This window comes from Balaenoptera borealis, assembly GCF_965194805.1.
Source record: "Balaenoptera borealis genome assembly, chromosome: 15".
NCBI lineage: Eukaryota > Metazoa > Chordata > Mammalia > Artiodactyla > Balaenopteridae > Balaenoptera > Balaenoptera borealis.
This window is the reverse complement of record NC_138871.1, coordinates 15,413,930-15,439,710: the sequence shown is the minus strand read 5'-3', so window position 1 is coordinate 15,439,710 and position 25,781 is coordinate 15,413,930. Positions and strand designations below refer to the sequence as shown.

At 37.8% G+C, this 25,781-nt stretch overlaps 1 protein-coding gene across 1 annotated transcript in view; it reads left to right on the top strand.

Moving 5' to 3' along the window:
• Positions 1-25,781, top strand: part of DNAH6 (dynein axonemal heavy chain 6) — a 299,547-nt gene that overhangs the window by 100,009 nt on the left and 173,757 nt on the right. The window contains exons 19-29 of the mRNA XM_082357203.1: positions 6,507-6,719; positions 7,406-7,498; positions 9,328-9,447; positions 11,413-11,593; positions 14,122-14,218; positions 16,640-16,859; positions 18,755-18,919; positions 19,004-19,117; positions 20,504-20,629; positions 20,715-20,870; positions 21,156-21,317. Of these exons, the coding sequence (XP_082213329.1) occupies positions 6,507-6,719; positions 7,406-7,498; positions 9,328-9,447; positions 11,413-11,593; positions 14,122-14,218; positions 16,640-16,859; positions 18,755-18,919; positions 19,004-19,117; positions 20,504-20,629; positions 20,715-20,870; positions 21,156-21,317 (1,647 nt within the window). The remainder of the gene's footprint in view (positions 1-6,506; positions 6,720-7,405; positions 7,499-9,327; positions 9,448-11,412; positions 11,594-14,121; positions 14,219-16,639; positions 16,860-18,754; positions 18,920-19,003; positions 19,118-20,503; positions 20,630-20,714; positions 20,871-21,155; positions 21,318-25,781) is intronic.

Sequence of the window (25,781 nt, the reverse complement as noted above, 5' to 3'; positions counted from 1 at the left end):
CCTTACTGATTTTCTGCCTACTTGTTCTGTTAGTTACTCAGAGAGGAATGTTGAAATGGCCAACTATAATTGTGCATTTGTCTAATCCCCCTTATGTTACATCAATTTTTGCCTCATTTATTTTTAAATAAACTCTTTATTTTAGAATCATTTTAGACTTTCAGAAAACTTACAACAGAAATATAGAGGTTTCTCATATGCCCTGAATCCAGTTTCCTCTACTGTTAACATATTACATTAGTATGATACATTTGCCACATCTAATGAAACAATGTCACTATATTATTATTAAAGTCCATATTTTATCTGAATTTTCTCATTTTTATCTAATGTCCTTTCTCTGTCCCAGGATCCTTTCCAGGATAAACATTACATTTAGATGTCTTGTCTTCTTAGGCTCCTTTAGACTGTGACAGATTCTCAGACTTTTCTTGTTTATTATGATCTTGATAGTTCTGAGAAATACTAGCCAGGTATTTTATAGAATGTCCGTCAATTTGGGGTTGTCTGGTGTTTTTCTCATGATTAGACTGGGGTTATAGATTCTTGCAAGGAAGACCACAGGGGTAAAGTATTATTATTATCACATCTTATTAAAGATACATGCTATCAACATGACTTTTCACTAATGATATTAAGCTTGATCACATGACTGAAGTAGCATTTTTCCCCACTATAAAATTACTACCCAACTTTCCATACTGTATTCTTTGAAAGGAAGTCTCTATGCAAAGCCTACATTTAAGGGGTGAAGTTATGTTCTCCCTCATTGCTTCCAGCAGTAACATATCCTTTGTCCAGATCTTGGGTTTTAATACCATTTTCCATAAAATGAATCAGAGATCCTTATAGAAATGGCTGATTCTAGGGATGAGTCAGAGAATATACAAGATGAACCTGGAGCATCCTCTGGTGCCAGAAAGTAAGGAAGTCTCAAAAAACAAAATGACGGACAAATCCACAGCCAATATCGTCCTCAATGGTGAAAAACTGAAATCATTTCCACTAAGATCAGGAACAAGACAAGGTTGCCCACTGTCACCACTATTATTCAACATAGTTTTGGAAGTTTTAGCCACAGCAATCAGAGAAGAAAAAGAAATAAAAGGAATACAAATCAGAAAAGAAGAAGTAAAGCTGTCACTGTTTGCAGATGACATGATACTATACATAGAGAATCTTAAAGATGCTACCAGAAAACTGCTAGAGCTAATCAATGTATTTGGTAAAGTAGCAGGATACAAAATTAATGCACAGAAATCTCTGGCATTCCTATACACTAATGGTGAAAAACCTGAAAGTGAAATTTAGAGAACGCTCCCATTTACCATTGCAACAAAAAGAATAAAACATCTAGGAATAAACCTATCTAAGGAGACAAAATACCTGTATGCAGAAAACTATAAGACACTGATGAAAGAAATTCAAGATGATACCAACAGATGGAGAGATATACCATGTTCTTGCATTGGAAGAATCAACATTGTGAAAATGACTCTACTACCCAAAGCAATCTACAGATTCAATGCAATCCCTATCAAACTACCACTGGCATTTTTCACAGAACTAGATCAAAACATTTCACAATTTGTATGGAAATACAAAAGACCCCGAATAGCCAATGCAATCTTGAGAAAGAAAAAAGGAGCTGGAGGAATCAAGCTCCCTGACTTCAGACTATGCTACAAAGCTACAGTAATCAAGACAGTATAGTACTGGCACAAAAACAGAAATATAGATCAATGGAACAGGATAGAAAGCCCAGAAATAAACCCACGCACATATGGTCACCTTATTTTTGATAAAGGAGGCAAGAATATACAATGGAGAAAAGACAGCCTCTTAAATAAGTGGTGCTGGGAAAACTGGATAGCTACATGTAAAAGTATGAAATTAGAACACTCCCTAACCGCATACACAAAAATAAACTCAAAATGGATTAAAGACCTAAATGTAAGGCCAGACACCATCAAACTCTTAGAGGAAAACATAGGCAGAACACTCTATGACATACATCACAGCAAGATCCTTTTTGACCCACCTCCTAGAGAAATGGAAATAAAAACACAAATAAACAAATGGGACCTAATAAAACTTAAAAGCTTTTGCACAGCAAAGGAAACCATAAACAAGATGAAAAGACAACCCTCAGAATGGGAGAAAATATTTGCAAATGAAGCAACTGACAAAGGATTAATCTCCAAAACATACAAGCAACACTTGCAGCTCACTATCAAAAAAACAAACAACCCAATCCAAAAATGGGCAGAAGACCTAAATAGACATTTCTCCAAAGAGGATATACAGATTGCCAACAGACACATGAAAGAATGCTCAACATCATTAATCATTAGAGAAATGCAAGTCAAAACTACAATGAGATATCATCTCACACCGGTCAGAATGGCCATCATCAAAAAATCTACAAACAATAAATGCTGGAGAGGGTGTGGAGTAAAGGGAACCCTCTTGCACTGTTGGTGGGAATGTAAATTGATACAGCCACTATGGAGAACAGTATGGAGGTTCCTTAAAAAACTAAAAATAGAACTACCATATGACCTAGCAATGCCACTACTGGGCATATACCCTGAGAAAACCATAATTCAAAAAGAGTCATGTACCACAATGTTCATTGCAGCTCTATTTACAATAGCCAGGACATGGAAGCAACCTAAGTGTCCATCAACAGATGAATGGATAAAGAAGATGTGGCACATATATGCAATGGAATATTACTCAGCCATAAAAAGAAACGAAATTGAGTTATTTGTAGTGAGGTGGATGGACTTAGAGTCTGTCATACAGAGTGAAGTAAGTCAGAAAGAGAAAAACAAATACCGTATGCTAACACATATATATGGAATCTAAAAAGAAAAAAAAAATGGTCATGAAGAACCTAGGGGCAGGACGGGAATAAAGACACAGACCTACTAGAGAATGGACTTGAGGATACAGGGAGGGGGAGGGGTAAGCTGGGACAAAGTGAGAGAGTGGCATGGACATATATACACTACCAAATGTAAAATAGACAGCTAGTGGGAAGCAGCCTCATAGCACAGGGAGATCAGCTCGGTGCTTTGTGACCACCTAGAGGGGTGGGATAGGGAGAGTGGGAGGGAGGGAGACGTAAGAGGGAAGAGATATGGGGATATATGTATATGTATAACTGATTCACTTTGTTATAAAGCAGAAACTAACACACCATTGGAAAGCAATTATACGCCAATAAAGATATTTTATAAAAACATGAAAAAAATTTAAAAAATAAAAAATAGAATAGATTCTCTATCGTTGGTGAAAAAAAGAAGAAAAAAAGTGACGAGTTATATTTAAGAGACACAGAAACCAAGTGAAAGAATTTTCAATGGCCCAAGTTGTAATGATTTGACCAAACAATAAATAATAGAATATTGTGTTATAACCCAAATTATAAGATAAATATCCATGAGTTCATATTGACATAAGTAAGTAACTGAGTGGATGAATAGATAGATAAATAGGTAGATAGATAGACAAAGGATAAAAGACAAATCCTCTATAAAGAAAAATTCCAAATAACTTATGAGGATACTACATCTCAAGACAGTGGAGCTTTATTTATTTTTATGCTCCGTTGTAAGGTGTATTCACACTTAGTATTGCTATTTCTTCTTGGAGAATTGACCCTCTTATCATTTATATATTTTCCCTCTTTATTTTTTATAAGATTTCTTCTTCTGAAGTCTGCATTATCTGAAATTAATATAGTTAGTATATATTTCTTTTAGAGTTTTCATGATATTACTTTCTCCATTTTTTCACTTTTAACTTTTCTATGTCTTTAAAGTATTTCTTGGACAGCATAAAATAGGTTCCTGCTTTTCTATCCAATCTGCTTTTTAAAAGTCTTTTAAATGACATGTTTAGACCATTAATATTTAGAATATTATTTATATGGTTGGATTAAAATTGTCATCATGCTGGTTTTTTATTTGTTTGTTGTTTCTTTTTTCCTCTTTTTCTTTCCTCTCTTGATTTAATTGTATAGGTTTTATGATTCCATTTTATCTTCTCTATGGAGTTATTATTCATACTTCATTAAAGCAATTTTTAGTGGTTATCCTAGATTTAAAATATAGATTTTCAGTTAATCCAAATCAACCTTCAAATAATATTATACTGCTTCATGTATAGTGTAAAGAGTTTATAATACCATACTCCCAATCCTCCCTCTCATCCTTTGTATTAATGTTGTCATGTATTTTACTTTTATATGTAGTATAAACACTACATGTTGCTACTAATTTTGTTTTTTATAGTTACCTTTTAGGAGAATAAAAATAGGAAATGAAATTTATTTTACATCTATTCCATTTCCAATGTTCTCATTTCTTTGTATGGATCAAAGTTTCTGACTCATAGCATATTCATTCTGCCTGAAGAACTTCCTTTAATATTTCTTACTGAGTAGGTATGCTAACAAGGAATTCCCCAAATTTTTGTTTTGAGAAAGTCTTTATCCTTTATTTTGAATGATATTTTCACTGGTATATAATTCTGAGTCGGCAGATTTTGTTTTTTCTTTCAACAATGTAAAAGTATCCTTTTGTTATCTTTTTACTTGCATGATTTCTGACAAGAAGTCTGCTGTAGTTCTTATCCTTGTTCTTCTGTAGATAATATGTATTTTTTGTCTGGCTGCCTTCAAATTTTTCTCTTTTTCTTGGTTTCTTGCAGTATGAAATGTGATATGCCTGGGTGTATGTTATTATTGTTTACCATTTATATTTATCCTGCTTGATGTTCTCAGAGTTTCTTGGATCTCTGGTTTTGTGTCTGCCTTTAATTTTGAAAAAAATTGCAGCCATTATTTCTTTGATATCTCTTCTGCTGTGTTTTCTATCTCTCTTATCCTTCTGGGATTTCTATTACATGTATGTCAGACCATCTGATATTGTACCAAGCTCATGGATATTCTGTTCTAGGTTTGGGGGGAGGGGGCAGGCGAGCGTTTCGCTGTTTTTTCTCGTTGTGTATGAGTTTGGGTAATTTCTACTCACTTATCTTCAAATTCACGGATTCCTTGGCTGTGTTCATCTCATCAAAGACATTCTTTGTATCTCTTACTGTCTTCCTCATTTCTAACATTTCCATTTGATTTTTAATTATAGTTTCCATCATTTCATTGACATTTCCCATCTGATCTTGCATGTTGTCTACCTTTTCCATTAGATCCATTAACATATTAATCACAATTAGTTTAAGTTCTATCTGTTAATTCCAACACATGTGTCAGATTTGAGTGTGATTCTGATTAATTTTGTATCTTTTTGGATGTATGTTTGCCTTGCCCTTTCACATACTTCTTAAATGTTTGTTGAAATCCAGACATCTTATGCAGAACAGTAGATACTGAAGTAAATAATTTTTATGCCTGGAAATGATAATGCCTTTCCTTCTACTTGGCCTTCTGTGTGGCATGTTATATTAAATCTGGTTAGAAATTCGACTAGATTTGAAGTTTGATGTTGCTGTGGTTGCCCTCAGTATACCACAGTATTCAAATTGTTCTAGTGATACCTTGTGTTTAGTTTGGTCTGGTTTGCCAAAGGTCATTTTTTCAATTGCTGTTTTCCCTGACCTTGGGTCATTCTTTCATTTTATGCCCAGAGAAAATCTGTATCTTGCAGCTTTCCACTCTCTATTCCACTGTTATTTTTACTCAGTACTTGTTAGCCTGGTGGAAGAAGCGAGGAGGGATATTCCCTCGTGTTCTGATTAAGTTTCTATCCTAACAAAGCACTGTGTTCCTTGTTCGCAAAATTCTGAGCTTCACAGTTGTTCCTGCCCCTCCTCCAGCTTTAGTAATAAGCTTAGAATGTATTTCTGTCCCTCCTCCATGGGTGGAGCTTTTTTTTTTTCCTGTTCTGTTTCTCCAGTTATGTACAGATACCTACAATGAGTTATCACCAATGCCTTAAGGTAATAATTTTTGTTGTTCCATAGGGAAGGTAGGAGAGATTGGTTGGTTAGAGTTACAGTAGTGGCAACTGTTTCCCTCCCTCAGCCAGCGCCATAAGATAAGCTTTCTTAGGATTCTTCCCAAACTTCTCTGTGAACACCTCTATATTTGTAGCCCTCAGGGACTTCACACTCTCATGCTACCCTACATTCAGTCTTAGCAACTTATTTTTAAAATTCAGCAACATCTTCTAACTAGTTTAAATGGCAACCGAAGGCATCTCTCCTTGGTAAGCAAATTCTCAGGTCCTGTTTCTTGCTGTGGAGAAAACTGTGGGTACCAGTGTCTCTTCAAATTTTGACTTAGTTGGTTTCCCTGCAGCCTCACTTTTCTGATGGGTTCAATACAAGTCATTAACTTGCAGTTTGTGCAGATTTTTCTTTGTTGTAAGAGTGTCATTGGTGTTCTTTCCAGCTCTTTATGTGCCCAAATTGAAACCAGAAGCCTTGGGCTGTTTTTAAGATAAAAAGGATGGTGTCTCTGAGAGTGTTTTGTTTTCCAGCTTCCAGTTATCATTAACCTGAGGAACCCAACTCTGAAGCCTAGACATTGGGCAGCTATTGAACAAACAGTTGATGCCACCCTAGTAGACCTTGACATTCCATTAACCTTGGAGAAGCTCTCTGAGTTGCATGTTTTTGACTTTGGCCGAGAAATCCAAGACATTTCTGGACAGGCTTCTGGAGAAGCTGCCTTAGAAACAGTTCTTAAAAAGGTAAACCTGAAAAATGTGTATTCTGAAGATCAGGGAATGTAAAGGTTTTCATATTCAATGAGATCATCAACTTTTGTTTTATCTGAATGGGTTTTTCAACATTGCAGCTTTCACCCTCTCATTATCAGTTATCCTTGTGCTGTTTCCTTACATTTATATCATTATTATTGTTATCACCTCTATAAATATCTTCTTTCTGCTTAGCTTATAATCCAACAGGAACTTGATGGCAACAAATTTGCATGCTTTGTATAAAGAACCACATACCAAGGAAGAGCTCTTATGCCAAAATACATTATCTTTCGAACTTACATACTAGAGAAGACTAACTATACAAAATGCTTCAAAAGCACATTGAGAAGATTTCTCTACTTAGGATATTTAACCTCCTTACCCAAAAACACACATCTTCCAACCATCTATGTAAAAAGAATTTTTTTCTTTTAATTAAAGCATGAAGTGGGAGGGAATACACATTAAAGTATCACAAATTATTCATATGTTTTAATGTTATTCAATAAAATTAAGCAAATCTTTGTCATCTAACGTAGAAGATTTTAAGAATTTTAAAGGCAGGAGGAGATTAGGATAATTACGGAGTTTTCACTTATTTCATTCCACATGCATTTATCAAGTACCTACACACAAATGAATTGAGCTATCCTAAGACTTGAACTATTTCTAAGGTGGAGGATTCTTGGAAAACAACTGAATTTGTCGTCCTCCCTCACCGTGACTCCAAAGATGTGTTTATCCTGGGTGGCACAGATGACATACAGGTGGGTAACTGGGTTATTGAAACTTATGTTGAAGGTTCTTGTGAGACCTAGTCCTAAATATTCTGTGGGAGATTATGATAAAGGACTGAAATATGAGAGTTATTAAACTAGGAAAAATCTAATTGGGAAGACAAGATATGAATATGAATAATTGACATGAATACTTGTACCTGAAATATTTAACAAAGCAATAGATATGTCATATATATATATATATAAGAGTTATAATCTTGTAGTTGATAACTGTTGAGGAATTTATAAAAGCAAAGAGATCAGTTGTGGCTGAAGTGATCAGAGAATCCTTCCTAGACCAGCGAAGTCATGCTGGACCTTAAAAATCTGGGGGTCTGATAGGCATAGATGAGAATGGAAGGCATTTTAAACCATTTAAATGAGGCAAAGAAGCGTGAATGAGCATTTTAGGTTTATATCATACTAAGAAACTAAATTCACTTGAATTTTTTGAGATTGGGAGTAGATGGTCATGCTCTATTAACAACAAAAGAAGATAAATCTAACCCATGTGTTTGGAATATTCTTAGTGACTTAAAATCCAAAGGGCACATTTGTTTAGTAAAAGAATCTGGGAATTATGACTCAATTTAAAAAGCAAAGTCCGCACAGAGACCTATATTCAATATCCTGTAATAAACCATAATGGAAAAGAATATGAAAAAAATGTACACATATGTATACTGAATCACTTTGCTCTACAGCAGAAATTAACACAATATTATAAATCAACTATGCTTCAATAAAATTTTTTTTAGAAAAGCAAAGCCCTGGCCTGTTAGGGTGTACCCAGACCAGAATTAGAGGTGAAATGGCTTTGCCAGGTGTAGTCTGGAAGAGCAAGACCAGACATCACTCTGTGCAGTGGAGGGGAGAGCAGACCCAAGATGGAAATCAGTCAGTATGAGGCCAAGTGATGCCAGGTGATGGGGCTTCTGCTTTCAAGAAGTTTATAGTTTAAATAGAGCAATTAAAATCCTTTAGATTAGCAGACACATTTTTTTAAATGTACATGTTCTGCGAGGGGTGCTGTGGCGTAAGGGGAAGGAGTAGGGGAGGGGGGAGGTAGAGGGAAAACTGTCTATAATCATCCAGAGCTTGACATGAATGAGTTCACTTTCCCTCTTTCTCAAGATAATTGAGGGAAAGTGATGTTTCATTGGGTAGGGAAGGCACTTACTTTTTCAAGTTTTGAGCACTTTGAGAAATAAAGACCTGGATGACCAAATGATATAAAGAAGGTACCAGATACCTTGTAGGGGGGAGACTGGAGAAGAGTGCTGAGCTAAACAGAAATGTGTGCCATTAATAATTACAGAAACAGCCAGGATTTGACAATCAGAAGTTCCTTGGTGACATTTAAGAGAACATCATAGTGCATTGTAAGCCCTAGTGAAGGAGAGAAGGAGGGGAAGTGGGTGGGTGGGAAACAGTAAGTGAGATTAAGCTGTTTATTCAAAAAGTTGGCTTTTAAATGATTTGGGATTAACAGATACACACTACTATATATAAAATAGATAATCAACAAGAACCTACTGTATATATAGTACAGGGAACTCTACTCAAAATTCTGTAACAACCTATATGGGAAAAGAATCTGAAAAAGAATGGATACATGTATGTGTGTAACTGAATCACTTTGCTGTACACCTGAAACTAACACAACAGTGTAAATCAACTATATTCCAATATAAAATTAAAATTTTTAAAGTAAAACTAAAAATAAATAAATGGGCTGTTGGAATTAAACATCTGTAATTATCTTTGAGAGCAAAAACACATGGTGTCGCATGTATTTTCTTCACCTTTCCTTAAAGGTCCTTCTTGATGACAGCACCATCAACATTGCAACCATTGCCTCATCACGTTACATTGGTCCACTGAAAACTCGAGTGGATGACTGGCAGAAACAACTTGCTTTGTTTAATCAAACACTGGTGAGTAAGGATAATTTCAATTCATGGACTCAGAGAATTGGATTTAGAAATCATTTGTTCAGTCACTTAAATATTGTACAGTTTAGATATAAGATTTAATTATTGACATTTTATTATGCTCAAAATGTAAGGAAAATGCAAATATATTGAACTCTTCTTTGCAAGACTATACCATCACCCTTGTATTAGTTATTATTGCTGTGAAACAAAATACCACAAACTTAGTGGTATAAAACAATCTACATTTATAATCCCACAGTTTCTGTGGGTCAGGAGCTCATAACTTAACTGGGTCTTATACTCAGGGTCTCACGAGGGTTCAGTCAAGATGTGGGCCAGGACTGGGTTCTCATCAGAGGTTCAACTGAGGAAGGACGTTGGCAGAAATCATTTTCTTGCAATTCCGGGACTGGAGGTTTCATTTTCTCACAGGCTGTCAACCAGAGGCCATCCTCAGCTCCTCCATGTTGCCCACAGTTTTTTTGCATGTGGACTTCCTCAACAAGACCGCTTGCTCCATCAGTCTAGCAGGGAAGAGAAAGTCTCCTGGCAAGACAGAGGTTACAGCCTTGTGTACTGTACACATAACTGTGTACATCCTGTTATCTTTGCCATATTCTCCATAGCTAGAAGTAAGTCACGGGTGGCACCCACACTCAAGGGGAGAGGATCACACAAGGGCAGGAAGCCCAGGTCTTGAGGCCCACCTTAAGAGTCTTGCCACAGCAACCTCATATTTACTAGACAAATACTCACTGCTGCTTGAAGTCTCCTTGGCACCCTTCCTGTCATACACACCTTCTCTTTATTTTATTCAACCTCAGATTATTCCATAACAAAGAACCCACTTACTCTGGTCTCACTTTGTTCCCATCCAATCTCTTTCTTAGACTTCATTTTTTTACCTTGATTTAATTATGTTGTGGTTTTTATATGTTCTAATATGAAAAGTTATCTGTGAAATAATAAAGGTACTAAGTAGGAAAAGGCAATTTGTTCCATCCTCATTTCATAGAGATCTCTATGGTGAATCCATCCTCTTCAATGGACACTTTTTAATCTGACGCCTGTCCAGCCTTCTGTACTGATGGCTGAGCCCCATGAAGGGAGAGACTAAATTTAGATCAAAGTAAAGGGCATGTTTCCATAGAAGGTCCTTAAAAGAAGCAGTGCTGAATAGTAGGGACCCTCCAGAGAATTAAGTGTATAGAAAGTGTGAGACCTGAAATAAACCAAGGAGTGGTTGGGACATTAGGGCTTAAGCATAGCCCCCAAATCTAGAGTGAGACGCAAGAAACCCTTTCACGGATCTCAGGCCCACACATGCGATGGCAGGAGGTGCAGAGGAACGGTGAGGTCTATAGACTTTAGATCTGACCCTGCACTTCTGCTTTCTCTGATTAACAGCGATTGTCTCTAGGAGGAAAGTGATGTGTGATTTTCTTCTTCCTCCCAGTGTTCTGTCTTTGCCACACGTTCTGTTACAAGCAGGTTTTACTTTTTTAATTGAAGAAAATGAATCATATTTCTTCTTAAAAAGAGGGAGAGGGAAGAATAATAGACATAATTGAGGCAAAAAAAAGAAACCCTTTTTTGCTAATCATTTTTATATTTGGAAATAGTAAGTCACTAAACTTACCACTTCCCAAACCTTCAGATTCCTTTAAGTAAGAATCTTGCCTCCACCTAGAGTGTCTCCTCTGGGCATTTTAATCCTCTTTCTCTGGGTCCATTCTGGTTACCACAGAGTAGTAGACTCGTTATAACTCTACTCAGTACAAAAAATGGGTTGAAATTAGGCTGAGGTGAGACTTGGACCTTTTAATGAGGTTTCATTTCAAAGGACCTGTGAGAAGCTGCCAAAAGGAAAAAGATACAGTGAATCCCCATGTAATTATTTTTAATGTAACTGTATTTTTTCAATCTGAGGTTAAAAATCTGGTAATGTCCCTATTTTTCTCCTAGGAAGAGTGGCTGAACTGCCAGAGAAACTGGCTCTACCTAGAGAGTATTTTTAATGCTCCAGATATTCAGAGGCAGTTACCTGCAGAAGCCAAGATGTTCCTTCAAGTGGATAAGTCATGGAAAGAAATCATGAGGAAGGTGAACCGGCTGCCTAACGCTCTCCGAGCAGCTACTCAACCAGGTAAAAAAGAAACCACAAAGGACTTTACAGTTATTTAAAATGTCCATCACCTGTAAGATTCTAATAAAATGTGGTACATTCAACCCTTGATTCCAGTCAGCGTTGATGACCAGGAACATTTGTAGTACATTTGACACTCTTGCTAAACAATGTGAATTGGACACTGTTGTTGTTATTTTATTACTATTAGTATTATTATTATCGTCATCATCATCATCATCTTTCAGCTCAGTTCATAGTTTTTGCACAAAAGAATCTACTTCTTTTGCTGTTTTTAGAATTGGGGGATCCTGCCACAGAGTATCAGTGATGCTTCCATCTCACAATTTAGGCTACAAAAAATACATTTACATTCAGTTGACCTATTCTGTTAAAGTTCTCACAGACTTATAACCATAAAAATTTCCACACCGTATTTTAAGTAATTCATTAAGACCACTTACGAATATTGCCACTAATGGTAATTCTAATCTCAGGGTTGAAATGTGTTTTATTTATTTTTTAAATTAATTTTTTATTGGAATATAGTTGATTTACAATGTTGTGTTAGTTTCTACTGTACAGCAAAGTGAATCAGTTATACACATACATATATTCACTCTTTTTTAGATTCTTTTCCCATCCAGGTCATTACAGAGTATTGAGTAGAGTTCCCTGTGCTATACAGTTGAAATGTGTTTTAGTAAGTTCTGTTTCTAGGGATGTGGAATCAAAGTCCTTCCGGGTGATTACACATACATGGTGATTGAACTTTACGGTTTGTATCACAGCTTCAGCAGGATTGATTGTTGTTCTGCAAATGGCAGCACATTGCCTATCCTGGTGACACGGACAGAGAGCTTCCTTGTCAAGCAGAGGCAGCCTGCTGGACTATACTCTTTGCCCAAAGACTCTTACATAAAACATAAACAGGCAGGAAAAACTCTATGGGATGATAAAATCGAAAACCTTAAAACTTTGGGGCTTCAAGAGGCTGCCCACAATCCTTGGTTCCTGGTCCCCTTCCAGTCAGAACTGCATCACTCCAGCCTCTTCTTCTGCCATCACATCTCCTTCTCTGTCTCTTATAAAGACCCCTGTGGGGAATTCCCTGGCAGTCCAGTGATTAGGACTCCTTTCTTCCACTGCAGGGGGCACGGGTTTGATCCCTTGTTGGGGAACTAAGATCCCGCAAGCTGTGCAGCATGGCCAAAAAAAAAGAAAAAAGAAAAAAAAAAACAAAAAAGACCCCTGGGATTACACTGGGCCCACTGCATGATCCAAGATAATCTCCCCATCCTATGATCCGTAACTTAACCACATCTGCCAGGTGCCTTTTTCCATAAAAACTAACATATTCTCACGTCCTCGGGATTAGGACATGGATATATCTGAGAGATCTTTATCTTGCCTAGCACATCCACTTAATGTGCATATTCAAACCTTTTGCTGCAAAAATATTAATGTGTTTTATTACAGAGTGCTGCCCCAGTGCCAACTGGACTTTTGTTATATAATGTAACTTTTGAAATTTAAAAAAAAAAATCCAAAATACATTTGGTCCTAGGGATTTCAGATAAAGGAATGTGGACCTGTATATATCATTTCAGGTGATGATAAAGCAGTGAAGAAAAATTAAGCAGGGTAAAGGCGCTAGAGAGTAGTTAGGGGCTGCAGTGTGTGTGTGTGTGTGTGAGTGTGTGTGTGTGTGTGTGTGTGTGTGTGTGTGTGAGATGAAAGGAGTTTTTTGATAAAGTGGCTTTTGAGTAGAAATCTGCAGGAATGAGGAAATGAAACAGGTTCGTGGATCTAAGGGAGGATTGTTAAAGGCAGAGAGAAGAACAAAGACCCTGCGGTAAGAGCATGCTTAGCGTACGTGACTGTCACCAAGGACGCCAGAGTGGGGTGGAGTGCAGCCCACAGGAGAGGGCTTAGGAGTGAGGCCAGAGAGGTGAGTGTGCTTGGGTGGCGGGTTGGGGATTGGATTAGGTCACTGATCACGTAGAGACTTGGAGACCATGGAAAAAACCAGATTTGATTCTCAGACAGGTGGGGAAGCCAGGCACTGTGATACACACCAAAACATCAACATCAAGTGAGACATGAATCTTGCTCCTTAAGGTGCTACAGTTTAGTGATAAAGACATAGGATGCTATTGCCACAATTTTTTTACATCTAAATATGGCAGAAAAAACAGAAGACATGAGTAAGAAAGTGACAGAGAATATGTAGTGTTTAGAGAATGGCAACTGTTTGGCTTTGGTTTGTGCACCTCCAGCCCCCAAAAGTGGGGGATGCCAGATAAAAAGGTTTCAAATTAATTACCTGTTCATCTGTGGCAAATATCAAAATTAATGTTATTATTAAAAGTTATAGTTAACATTCTTAGCCAACCACCCCCCCCAATTTTGAGTTATTAGACCATTCTTTCATCAAATAAAACCAAAACTTTAAAAATGTTAATATCATATTTTACTTCCACCTAAAATTGTATTCTCTATTTATTTTAACACAACTTTACCAATACCTTTTTTTTTTCAATGAACAGGACTTCTGGAGACTTTTCAAAATAATAATGCATTACTTGACCAAATTCAGAAGTGTCTAGAGGCATATTTAGAGTCAAAAAGAGTTATCTTTCCAAGGTAAGTTTATAAAGCTACCAACAATATTTTTTAGTAGTTAAGAGTATCCATTAATTTGTTAGGATATATTTAAAAACAAACTATAAAATCAAAACATCAGGGAACCAAAGAGGGAAACAAGAAAGGTATTTCATAATAGCAATCCGGTTAATATCTTGATTGGGGCGTGTAAATGTCAAGGATAAATATACAATATTTGGTTTAAGTGGATAAGTACCCAAGGTGCTGGAAGGATTCTTGATCACAACATCGTTTCACTGCTGGGTGTGTATGTGTGTATCTGCATGTGCGTGTGTGTCCACAGATGGGTATGTAAAAAGTTAGAGACCTTTGTTGCCTGAGCTGGTTTCTTTAGGTTAATTGGTGGCCTAAGAGGGTTACTGTAGAAGTCGTCTAAGAGGTCATTTCACAAATTCCAAATGAAATTTTTTACTCATCCATTCATTCTAGAAACATACCAAATGTTTTGCTCAGTGATAAAAATACAAAGAAGAAAAGGCCAGATCCCCACTCTAATGGAGCTCGTGGTTAACGGGTGGACAGTTATGTAAATACACCATTTCAATATAATTATATATGACTACACTATGACTACCTGATGGTAGCAAGTGCTCCGTACTTCAGTCATTGGGGGCACATTGTACCGTAACATAGACAACATCAAAAAATGGTTCATCTTTCATGGGTTTTTCCTGTTAGATGTAAAGGAAATGGCTGTTAAGGTCTCTCCTAGGACAAGCACTGAGTCAGCCAGGGTTAGGTGCTTATGTGGGTTGCTTGGGTAAGAGGGGTTGTTGCTGGGTACCAGGACAGGGTATGTGTGTGCACAAGATATCCAAGAGCTGGGAGATTTGATTGAGTTTAACAGATTCAGGCAACATGGGAAAAGACAGAAGAGTTTGAGGTTTGGAATGTGCCTTTTATTTCACTCTTAAATCAGTGGTCCGTAACTTGAGTCTACCAAGACCAGAGAAAATCTGTACACTGTTTTGATCTTTAAAGAAATCTGGACACAAATTTACCTGTGATAATATTGAACACCAAAAATCATCAGCTTTTATTTTTCCTTTTGTTTGGAATTACATCAACTAGGTCTACAGTGTTTATTATGTCAGGAGGCTCTGTACACCACTGATTTCATGCTCCAAGCCTTAATGAAGGCTTACTATGAGCCATGGACCAAGTTAGGATCTGGGGACACAAGGTGAATATAACACTGTTCCTTCTCCCACAGGGCTCATAGTCCAATCTTGACAGTTATCTGTTTCATTAGTTGAAAAGAGGCAGGGGTACAAATTATTACCATATGTGGTATTTTAAAGAAGCAAGACTAATAGGGTGCAACCCAAAACATCTTTATTTCTAATGACAGCCTCTGTATTCCCTACTAGGGGCTAGTTTCTTCCTGTCCCTGGCCAAAATCTTGAGCAGGTCTCATGAATTTTCTGGTCATTCTCTGATAATAATACAAAAAGTTCTCATTACCTTAACCCATTAAATGATCTATAATAATCAAAACTCTGAACTTCTTTCAAAGTGAAAACATCCCCTTCTCTGGCGTAGCCTGTTGCAAAGCTGAAGGCTTTAGTGATGATGAGGATGTGTGTCATCAACCCTCCCCACTTCCTATTAGGTTTCTGAGGTCTCCAGTTTGGGGGCAGGAAATGGAGGAGAGGCGAGACGGCAGGAGAAGCCTGACTTGGCTGGTACCCAACTGGGCCCCTCTCTCACGTGGGGCCTTCCACGTGCTAATGGGATCCCTCCAATCCCGAGGGATCTTTCATAGGCAGCTTCCTCCATAGGAGTGAAGTGTCTTCTCCAACCAGACCCTCATCCCTCTCTCTCATCCCTGGACATCCAGGTGTGCCCCTTCTCCAGTTGTTTTTCCTAGGGTATCTTCATGTCTCCAAATGGCCCTGTTGGGCAGTATCTAAGAAAATCCCAGGCAGAATCACACCAGCATGGCCCACACGTGTGTAGTCACAGAACCAAATAAGGTTCCTGCAGCCACCCATTCATCTATTCAACAAATTATGTATTGAATACCAGGTATATGTGAGGTACAAGGCCAGATTCTAGGGAAAACAAGTAATATATCTTCACTCTAGGAACTCAAAGCCAAGTAACAGACATACAACCAAATCAGTATCTTAGCAAGTGCTAGCATCTTTACAGTTTTTATGAAAAATATCTACCTTTTATGTACCAGGCACTAATTCCAGATGTTTGAGATGCATCCACACTAATCTTTATAAAAATCATATTTAGAGACACGTGGCCTCCCAGACCCAGACCCATGGGATAGAGGTCCAGGAAATCAGTGTATGGGGAAGAGATGTGGCTAAGGGATTTATCTTTCATGTCCATATAAGGCTTTGCTTCAGTTTCAAGTTACATTTTTAAGTATATTCTTTAATCTAGATTTTACTTCTTGTCAAATGATGAGCTTCTGGAGATTTTGGCCCAGACACGAAATCCCCAAGCTGTGCAGCCACACTTAAGGAAATGCTTCGACTCCATTTCAAAGCTCGAATTTGCTCTAATGCCTCCAACTGAGGGAAGAATTCCTGGCATGGATGCAGAGCCAGAAAAGATTTACACTAATGATATTTTAGCGATGCTGTCACCAGAGGGAGAAAGGGTAAGGGCTTTTTGTTTATAATTCTTCATGCGTAAACTTTGTTACTCTTCTAGGGTGGAGGGTAGAGCTTTATTCATCGTCATGCTAAGCATTCATCAAGTGCTACTGTGATCTGGTCTTCTGCTGGCTTAGCAATTTCAAAGATAATCAAAGATAAAATTCTTGCCCTCGAAGAACTCAAAGACAGCAGAGACATAGTCAAACAATTGAAAGGCCCCACAGAAAATGAAGTAACAGAGACTGTGCTCTGTTCTTGGGAACAGGGTGGAAAGTACTGGAGCCAGGTCTTAACTCTCCATAAGGGGCACGAGAGTAGGGTGGTTAAGAGCTGGTTCTACTGCCGGGACACATGGATTCCACTCCCAATCTTTAACCTCATCTGTAAAACAAGGATTAGTAATAGTGCCTGATTAATGAGTTGCTGGGGATTTTCAAGTGTGTATGTAAATTACTTAGAACAGTACTGAGCAGGTGCTATGAAGTATTAGTTGTCATTGTTTGGCAGCAGCCTCTCCAGGGCCCGGCACAGTGCCTGTAAACACCAAGCAAGAGGATGCATTAGCAGACTGTGGGGAATCAGGTGACCGCACAGAGGAGAATCACACATACACACACACAGGCAGCCAAGGAAGGTGGAGAGGAGACATGGGAGGGACAGCATTCCATACAGAGAAATTGTGCAGGGAAATGCCAAGGATTTCAGTCCAGGTAGAGCACAGTAGTGTATCTATGGGATTGGAAGGAGCCCATAGACACTTTACGTGTCCTACACATGCACCCAATGCTCATAGCAGCATTATTCACAATAGCCAAGACATGGGAGCAACCTAAGTGTCTACCAACAGATGGATGGATAAAGAAGACATGGTATATGTATGCAATGGAATATTACTCTGCCATAAAAAAGAATAAAATTTTGCCATTTGCAACAACATAGGTGGACCTGGAGGGTTTTATGCTAAGTGAAATAAATCAGACAGAGAAAGACAAATACTGTATGTTTTCACTTATATATGGAATCTAAAAAGTAATACAAACTAGTGAATATAACAAACCAGAAACAGATTCACAGATATAAAGAACAAACTAGTGGTTACCAGTGGGGAGAGGGGAGGGGGGAGGGGCAAGATAGGGGTAGGGGATTAAGAGTTACAAACTACTATGTATAAAATAAATAAGCAGCAAGGATATATTGTACAGCACAGGGAAATGCAGCCATTATTTTGTAACAACTTTAAATGGAGTATAATCTATAAAAATATTGAATCATTACGTTGTACACATGAAACTAATATAATATTGTAAATCAACTGTACCTCAATAAAGAAATTTTTTTTACTTGTCCTAAATTGATCCTCTTGCAAAAGAATTTGTTCATCACTAGTGCAAAAGAGAAAGGAGAAGACCTAGGCTAGGATCCAGGGAAAACATGACACTTAAAGGGAGGGTAGAAGAACAGATGCAGGAGTCCAGACAACCAGGGCAGTCAGGTCATTGGTAGTCCAAGCAATAAATGTGAAAAGGGCTGTAAAGCGTCGATTGGACTGGATGATTGGGAGAGCACTGGTCACCTTAATGACCTGAACAGAGTTAGAGGAGTGGTTGGGGCCAAAAATCAGATGGCAGGAAGTAAGGAAAAAAAGTGGAGGAATTCATTTAGTGCATATAAACTCCTCTTTCCGGGAGTTGGCTCCAAAGGGAAGCAGTGAAATAAAGCACCAAGTGGGGGGTGAGAGGGGGAGGGGGAGGGGCGGTGTAAAGAGAGGTGCTGAGTGGGTATCAGTAGAAGTGCCAGTGTTCATGTTCAGGCTTCCATGTTTACCCAGCTCAGGGTTCCGTTACGAAGTACACAGGATGTACAGCCTACATGTTATCACGGTCTGATTATCTTCCAGGTGAGCCTGGGGAAAGGCCTCAAGGCCCGAGGCAATGTGGAGGAGTGGCTGGGCAAAGTGGAAGAAGCCATGTTCACGTCTCTGCGTCGCCTGTGCAAAGCTGCCATCGCTGACTATCTGGGGAAACCGAGGACAGTATGGGTGATCGCCGGCCACCCTTCTCAAGTAACTTACACTGCTTAAATCTCCGCCTCTGGATCCTGTTTGGGTGAGATGCATCACACACTGAAGAAAGATGTTTCCATGCAGGTGATCCTGACCATTTCTCAAATCATGTGGTGCCGCGATTTGACAGAGTGTTTGGAAAGAGAAGACGGTAACCATTTAGAGGCCCTGGAAGCTTTTGAAAAAGTAAACTTTGAGGTGAGATTACGGCAGGGTGGCATCGAACATAGCACTGTGCCAGATGGTCCCAGTGGCTTTTATTGGAGTGGTTAATGCAAATTCACTACTTCAGAAACTGTAAGCCTCTGACATGACATCCAAAGCTTTGGGCTTCTCACTAAAACTATTTCTGTTGAAGTTTTCTCAGCGACGCTACCCTGATATTTGTGTAGTATGTATATGAATACTATTAAAAATAGAAGGAAAGCGTAACTCAAGAGGAAAATGTCAGGATTATAATGGTTTGCCACCTTTAAGAAGAAATGTTATCCTGGGTCCTGATATCTCTCCTAGAAGTGGATTCAATCCCGGAAAACCACAGGATTTGTGCCATTTCTATTCTTAGGCCCAACATGTGCTTTTCTACTGTTCTATAGAAGCCTCAGGCAACTATCACTAAAGCAATAAATAATTGAATGAATTAAATACCATCCTACACAAATTTTTGAGCTATTGTTGGGAAATGCAACTTTACAGCCAGGCCACATCTTTAACTACAAATTCAATTCTACTTCCAAGCAATGTTGCATTTTTAAAGATTCACCCTTAAAACAGAAAAAGGAGGAAACAACTTTCTTGAAATAGGAAAAAACCTCTCTCATGAAGGTCCTTGACAGAATTTCAACTCAAAGAGCCCCAGAGAAAAGACTCGCTATGGAAAGTCCCATTGACCTCTTTGTAGAGGTGGCCCCTGATCAGGGTCAGCCTGAGTGAAAACTCAGCACAACATTTCAAGGCCTTCAGAGGCACTGCCCTTCTCTGAAAAAGATTTAACCATTTATGTGAAAATCAGGAACTCAGTCTATCAAAAAATGCTTTCGTTTAATCAATCATTGGCTTGGTTTAAATGCTTAGGATTTCTGATTATTCCCCCCTCCCCACCAAAAAAAAAAAAAAAAACACCAAAAAACCTATCCCTGAAAATGAAGAGTACTACCTTAATCACATTTGATTTTTAGGGAGAACCGTCTTCTCTAGAGACATCATCACATGGTGGTTAAGAGCAGGGGCTTTCCTTGAGACAAATGTCTACTCAAGTGTAATTTTTGCTACTTTATAACTATGTCAATTTCCTTACCCTCTGTGACCCTCAGTTTCCTCTAATGTGAAACTGGGGTAAAGATTGTATTCTACTTCACAGAAGCCTTATAGGAATTAAATAAGTTAAACTGTTGTCCTGGGTCACAGAATTACAGATTCTTACTAAATTTGGAATAGACATTTGTCAAAACTATCTAATTTTATAGGTATCTAATTTTATAGATAGTTTCGAAAAGTGCCTATTCCTAATTTAATAGTAAAAAGATATACATGTAAGCTGATTTTTGAAAATTATATATCACTTTTTTTTTTTTTAATTTTTAGAGATTAAATGCCCTGGCTGCAATAATCCGAGGCACTCTTCCTAAATTACACAGAAACATCATAACTGCCTTAATTACTATTGATGTACATGCAAGAGACATAGTCACTGAACTTGTTCAAGCCAAGGTAACTCTTTCACTTAAATAAAATCATATATTTCTTTCTGAAATTAATGCATCTAATATGTGTATCATTGTCATCACTTATGTAGGTAGAGGTAGTTGAATCCTTTGACTGGCAGAGACAACTGCGCTATTATTGGGATATAGACCTGGACAATTGTGTGGCAAGAATGGCGCTCTCTCAGTATACTTATGGCTATGAGTATTTGGGTGCATGCCCAAGATTAGTTATTACTCCTCTCACGGTAAGTTACTGATCATTTAGGTTCATTACTGCTTTTTCCCCACCAAAATAGTTCTGAAAAGTTTCCTTCTACCATTAACCCTTGAAAGGACTTGCCATGAATACATCTTTGTAAAGCAGAGATTTGTGCTTTTTGATCATGTGCCTGGATTTTTTAGTATATTTCAATTGCTATAGAACCTTTCATAAAAAAATAATGACCCTCCTGCTATAGAAAGGAAAGGACTTATGAATTTGTGGCCAGAGTCAGTTCCCTTCAATAATGACAATTTATCAATTTCTTCAGGATCGCTGCTACCTTTGCCTCATGGGGGCTTTGCAGCTCGACCTGGGAGGCGCACCAGCTGGTCCTGCTGGCACGGGGAAAACTGAGACTACCAAAGACCTTGCAAAAGCTCTCGCCATCCAGTGTGTGGTCTTTAACTGCTCCGATGGTTTGGACTACAAGGTACGGTCCTGGCATCTGAACACTAACATTAAGTGTTTTATGTGGCTTTCTCTATTTGCAACATGACATGACAAAAGAAGGAGAGAAAGGGGTGATGGAAAGCTAGGGAAAACTAGTGGGGCAAGGAATGATTAAAGTGGAATAAATAGAGCAAGGGAGGAGAGTCAACACAAGGCAATCCGAGTGGACCAGGTAGGAATCAAGGCCAGGGGAAGATTGGTCAAATGGTGGTAAGATTAAAGACCTGTTCATGTCAGTAGGTAGAAAGAGAGGAGATGAGATACAAGACAGAATAGCAGGGAAATCTAGGAACAAGGAATAAGCTTACAGGAAGAGATGAGCAATTCAGAGTTACGTATTGAAAATGAAATATGTAGGAGGTGAGAATTCACGGTAAGATTTTTCATTGAGTAGTTCTCAGAGTTTTTCACTCTTAAAAATTATTGAGACCTGGGACTTGCCTGGCAGTCCAGTGCTTAAGACTTCACCTTCCAATGCACGGGGTGCGGGTTTGATCCCTGGTCGGGGAGCTAAGATCCCACATGCCTCACGGCCAAAAAACCAAAACATAAAACAGAAGTAATATTGTAACAAATTCAATAAAGACTTTAAAAAATGGCCCACATCAAAAAAAAATCTTAAAAAAAAATTATTGAGACTTCCAAAAAGTTTTTGTTTATATGTATGGATTACATCTATTAATATACACCATGTTAGAAATTAAAATTGCATTTAAAATATTGGGGGGGGGGACTTCCCTGGTGGCGCAGTGGTTAAGAATCCGCCTGCCAGTGCAGGGGACACAGGTTCGAGCCCTGGTCCAGGAAGATCCCACATGCCGTGGAGCAACTAAGCCCGTGCACCACAACTACTGAGCCTGTGCTCTAGAGCCCACTAGCCACTACTGCTGAGCCCGCACTCCACAACTGCTGAAGCCCATGCGCCTGGAGCCTGTGCTCCGCAGCAAGAGAAGCCACCGCAATGAGAAGCCCACGCACTGCAACAAAGAGGAGCCCCCGCTTGCTGCAACTAGAGAAACCCTGCACGCAGCAAAGAAGACCCAACACAGTCAAAAATAAATAAATAAATAAATTTTAAATAAATAGCCTTTCTTTTAAATAAAGTGAAATAAAAATAAAAATATTTATTTGTTTTAAAATAACCATAATAAATTCATTACATGTTAACATAAATACACGTTTTGAGAAAAATAGCTATTTTCCCAAACAATTATAAATAGAGTATAATCTATAAAAATATTGAATCACTATGCTGTATACCTAAAAGTAATGTAATATTGTAAATCAACAGTACCTCAATAAAAAAAGTTGATGAGGATAATTCTTTATAGAAGAGTCACAGCTAATACATGCAGAGGGATAACATTAGAAATTACTATTTTGCAAACTCTAAAAAATTAGTAGATCTGGTAATGATCATCTTTGCTAAAACCACATTAAAAGATTAATTGGAAGGTTTGTAATGGATGGATCAGGCTAATTATCCATTGGTCAATCAAAACGTCACTGAATTTGAGACAACCAGGAAACATGTATCTTCTGCTTTGGTACACAATCTGAATTATTCCTGTTCAGAAATTTTTAAACCTCAAACTAATGAATTTAATTAAGTGTCTAGATTTAAATACAGTTTTCAAGAAGTATATAAGGTAGAGAAACATGTTAACACCACAAGAATTCAATCAGCCAAGTATGGAATGCAAGAAATTCCACAGGGAAAATAACCTATAGACTTTTAAAAAATAAATTGCATAAAAGGAGGAGGATGCAGAGAACTGTTATAAATTTAAAGAGATTAAAAGACACATTAACCGTAAAATAGCTAGCTAGTGGGAAGCAGCCACATAGCACAGGGAGATCAGCTCGGTGCTTTGCGACCACCTAGAGGGGCGGGACTGGGAGGGTGTGAGGGAGACGCAAGAGGGAGGAGGTATGTGGATATATGTATATGTATAGCTGATTCACTTTGTTATACAGCAGAAACTAACACAACATTGTAAAGCAATTATACTCCAATAAAGATGATAAAAAAAAAAAAAGACACATTAACCAAATGCAGTGTTTGGACCTTGTTTGCATCCTTATCCAACTGTAAAAGGATCATTTTAGGACCATTGCAGAAAATTGAACATGAACTGGTGTTAGATGGCATCAAGGAATTAGTTGGGTTTTGGTAAAACCAGTTACTTGATTTTTGTTTGAATGTGTTAATGGTATTGGTTTGGTTTTTTTGTTTTGTTTTTAGGTTCTTACGCATTACAGAATCTGTGATGAAATACTAATGATGTCTGGGGCTTGTTTTAAAATACTCCAACAACAGCATAAAGTGTTGGAAGTATTTTAAAAAGAGCAGAATGTTGATGATTGTTAAACTGAGCACCTTCTTTTACCTCCTGTGTATGTTTGAAATACTCTGATACAAAAAGTTCTTTTAAGTTCTTTTAAAGTATAAAGCATCAAAATTAAAATGGCAGAAATAACTCCAAAAATTCTTTTTTAATGGTCAATCAATTGCTACACAATTAGTGTCTTTCAAAAAAGGGGTGGGGGAGAAATTAGCCCCTGACCGCTATCAGCTGAGAGCTGGCCTGGTTCAAACAGCCTCTGTGCTTCTCCAGTTGGACTCAAACAGTTTCATAGACCACCAACATCAGACTTGGTCACTTTGTGCCCACGATGCCATGAGACAAAAACCACACCATAATCAAATCTGAGAACAGACACAAACAAGAACTCTGTCCAAACCACAAAAATGACCGAATATCCTCCTCTCTCCACTAACTGGAGTAACTGCTACATCTTTACTGACACCTTGAGCCACGCTGCCCTATAGACTCCTAGATAGATGTTATTATGACACCCATCAGAGAATCACCCCAACTTTCTGCCAACAAAAATTTAGAGTGTCGTGGTGTCCCCAAAAAGACATGTTCAAGTCTCAATGACTGATAACCTGTAAAGCTGACCTGATTTGGAAATAGGGTCTCTGCAGATATAACCAAGCTAAGCTGAGGTCTTACTGGACCTGATGAGCCCTAATCCAATAACTAGTGGATTTGTAAGAAGAGGAAAATTCGGTTATAGACACACAGAGAGGAGAAGCCCATGTGAATATACACAGGAGGTGAGCCAAGGAACACTAAGCATTGGCTGCAAACATGAAAAGCTATGAAGAGACGAGGAAGAATACTCCCCTAGGACTTTCAGAGTGAGTATGGCTTGGCCAACACCTTGATTTTAGACTTCTAGACTCCAGAACTATGCAAGAAAAAATTTCTGTTGTTTTAAGCCACCCAGTTTACAGTCATTTGTTACAATCGCCCTTCAAAACTAATACATAGAGCAATACCCTGTTTCATTGAACCTTCCTCAAACTTTCCTATAAGAAATCCTTCTAATGTTCTTTTACTGAGACATCTCATGGTTTCCCATGGTCTGTGGTCTCCCTTATTGCAATAAGCAATAAACTCAATTTTTTTTTAACATGGATGAGTTCCAGTGATCTTAAAGCTATGGGCATTGACTGCAGGCATGCTATAGGGGGATAAATTTTAGCAAAGAGCCCATATTGAAGATAAAGATCTGGAATTTTTTAAATTGAGATGTAATTGACATATTATATTAGTTTTATGTGTACAACATAATGATTTGTTATATGTATATGTTCCAAAATGATTACAGTAAGTTTAGTTAACGTCCATCACCACGAATATGTTTTCTATGTCTTTGAGTTCATGTTTTTTTTTTAGATTCCACATAGTAGTGATATCATACAGTATTTGTCTTTATTTGTCTGACTTATTTCACCTAGCATAATGCCCTCGAGGTCCATCCATTACATATTGTCACAAATGTGATATATATATCACAGCACATTTTCTTTATCCATTCATCCATTGTTGGAAACTTAGGTTGTTTCCATGTCTTGGTTATTGTAAATAATGCTTCAATGAACATGGATGTGCAGATATATTTTTGAGTTAGTGATTTTCATTTTCTTTGGATAAATACCCAGAAGTAGAATTGCTGAATAATATGGCAGTTTTGTTTTTAATTTTCTGAAGAACCTTCATTCACTATGTTATACAGCAGAACCTGCACCAATTTACATTCCTACTAACAGTACACAGGGGTTCCCTTTTCTTCACATCCTCACCGCACTTGTCATTTCTTGTCTTTTTGATAATGGACATTCTAACAGGTGTAAGGTGATGTCTCATTGTGGTCTTGATTTGCATTTCTCTGATGATTAGTGACATTGAGTATATTTCAGGGTACCTGTTGACAATTTATTTATGTGTCTTCTTCAGAAAAGTGTCTTTACCCATTTTGAAATTGGTTTGTTTGCTTGTTTTCCTATTGAGTTGTATGATGTCTTTATATATTTTAGATATTAACACCTTATCAGATATATGATTTGCAAATATGTTCTTCTATTCCTTAG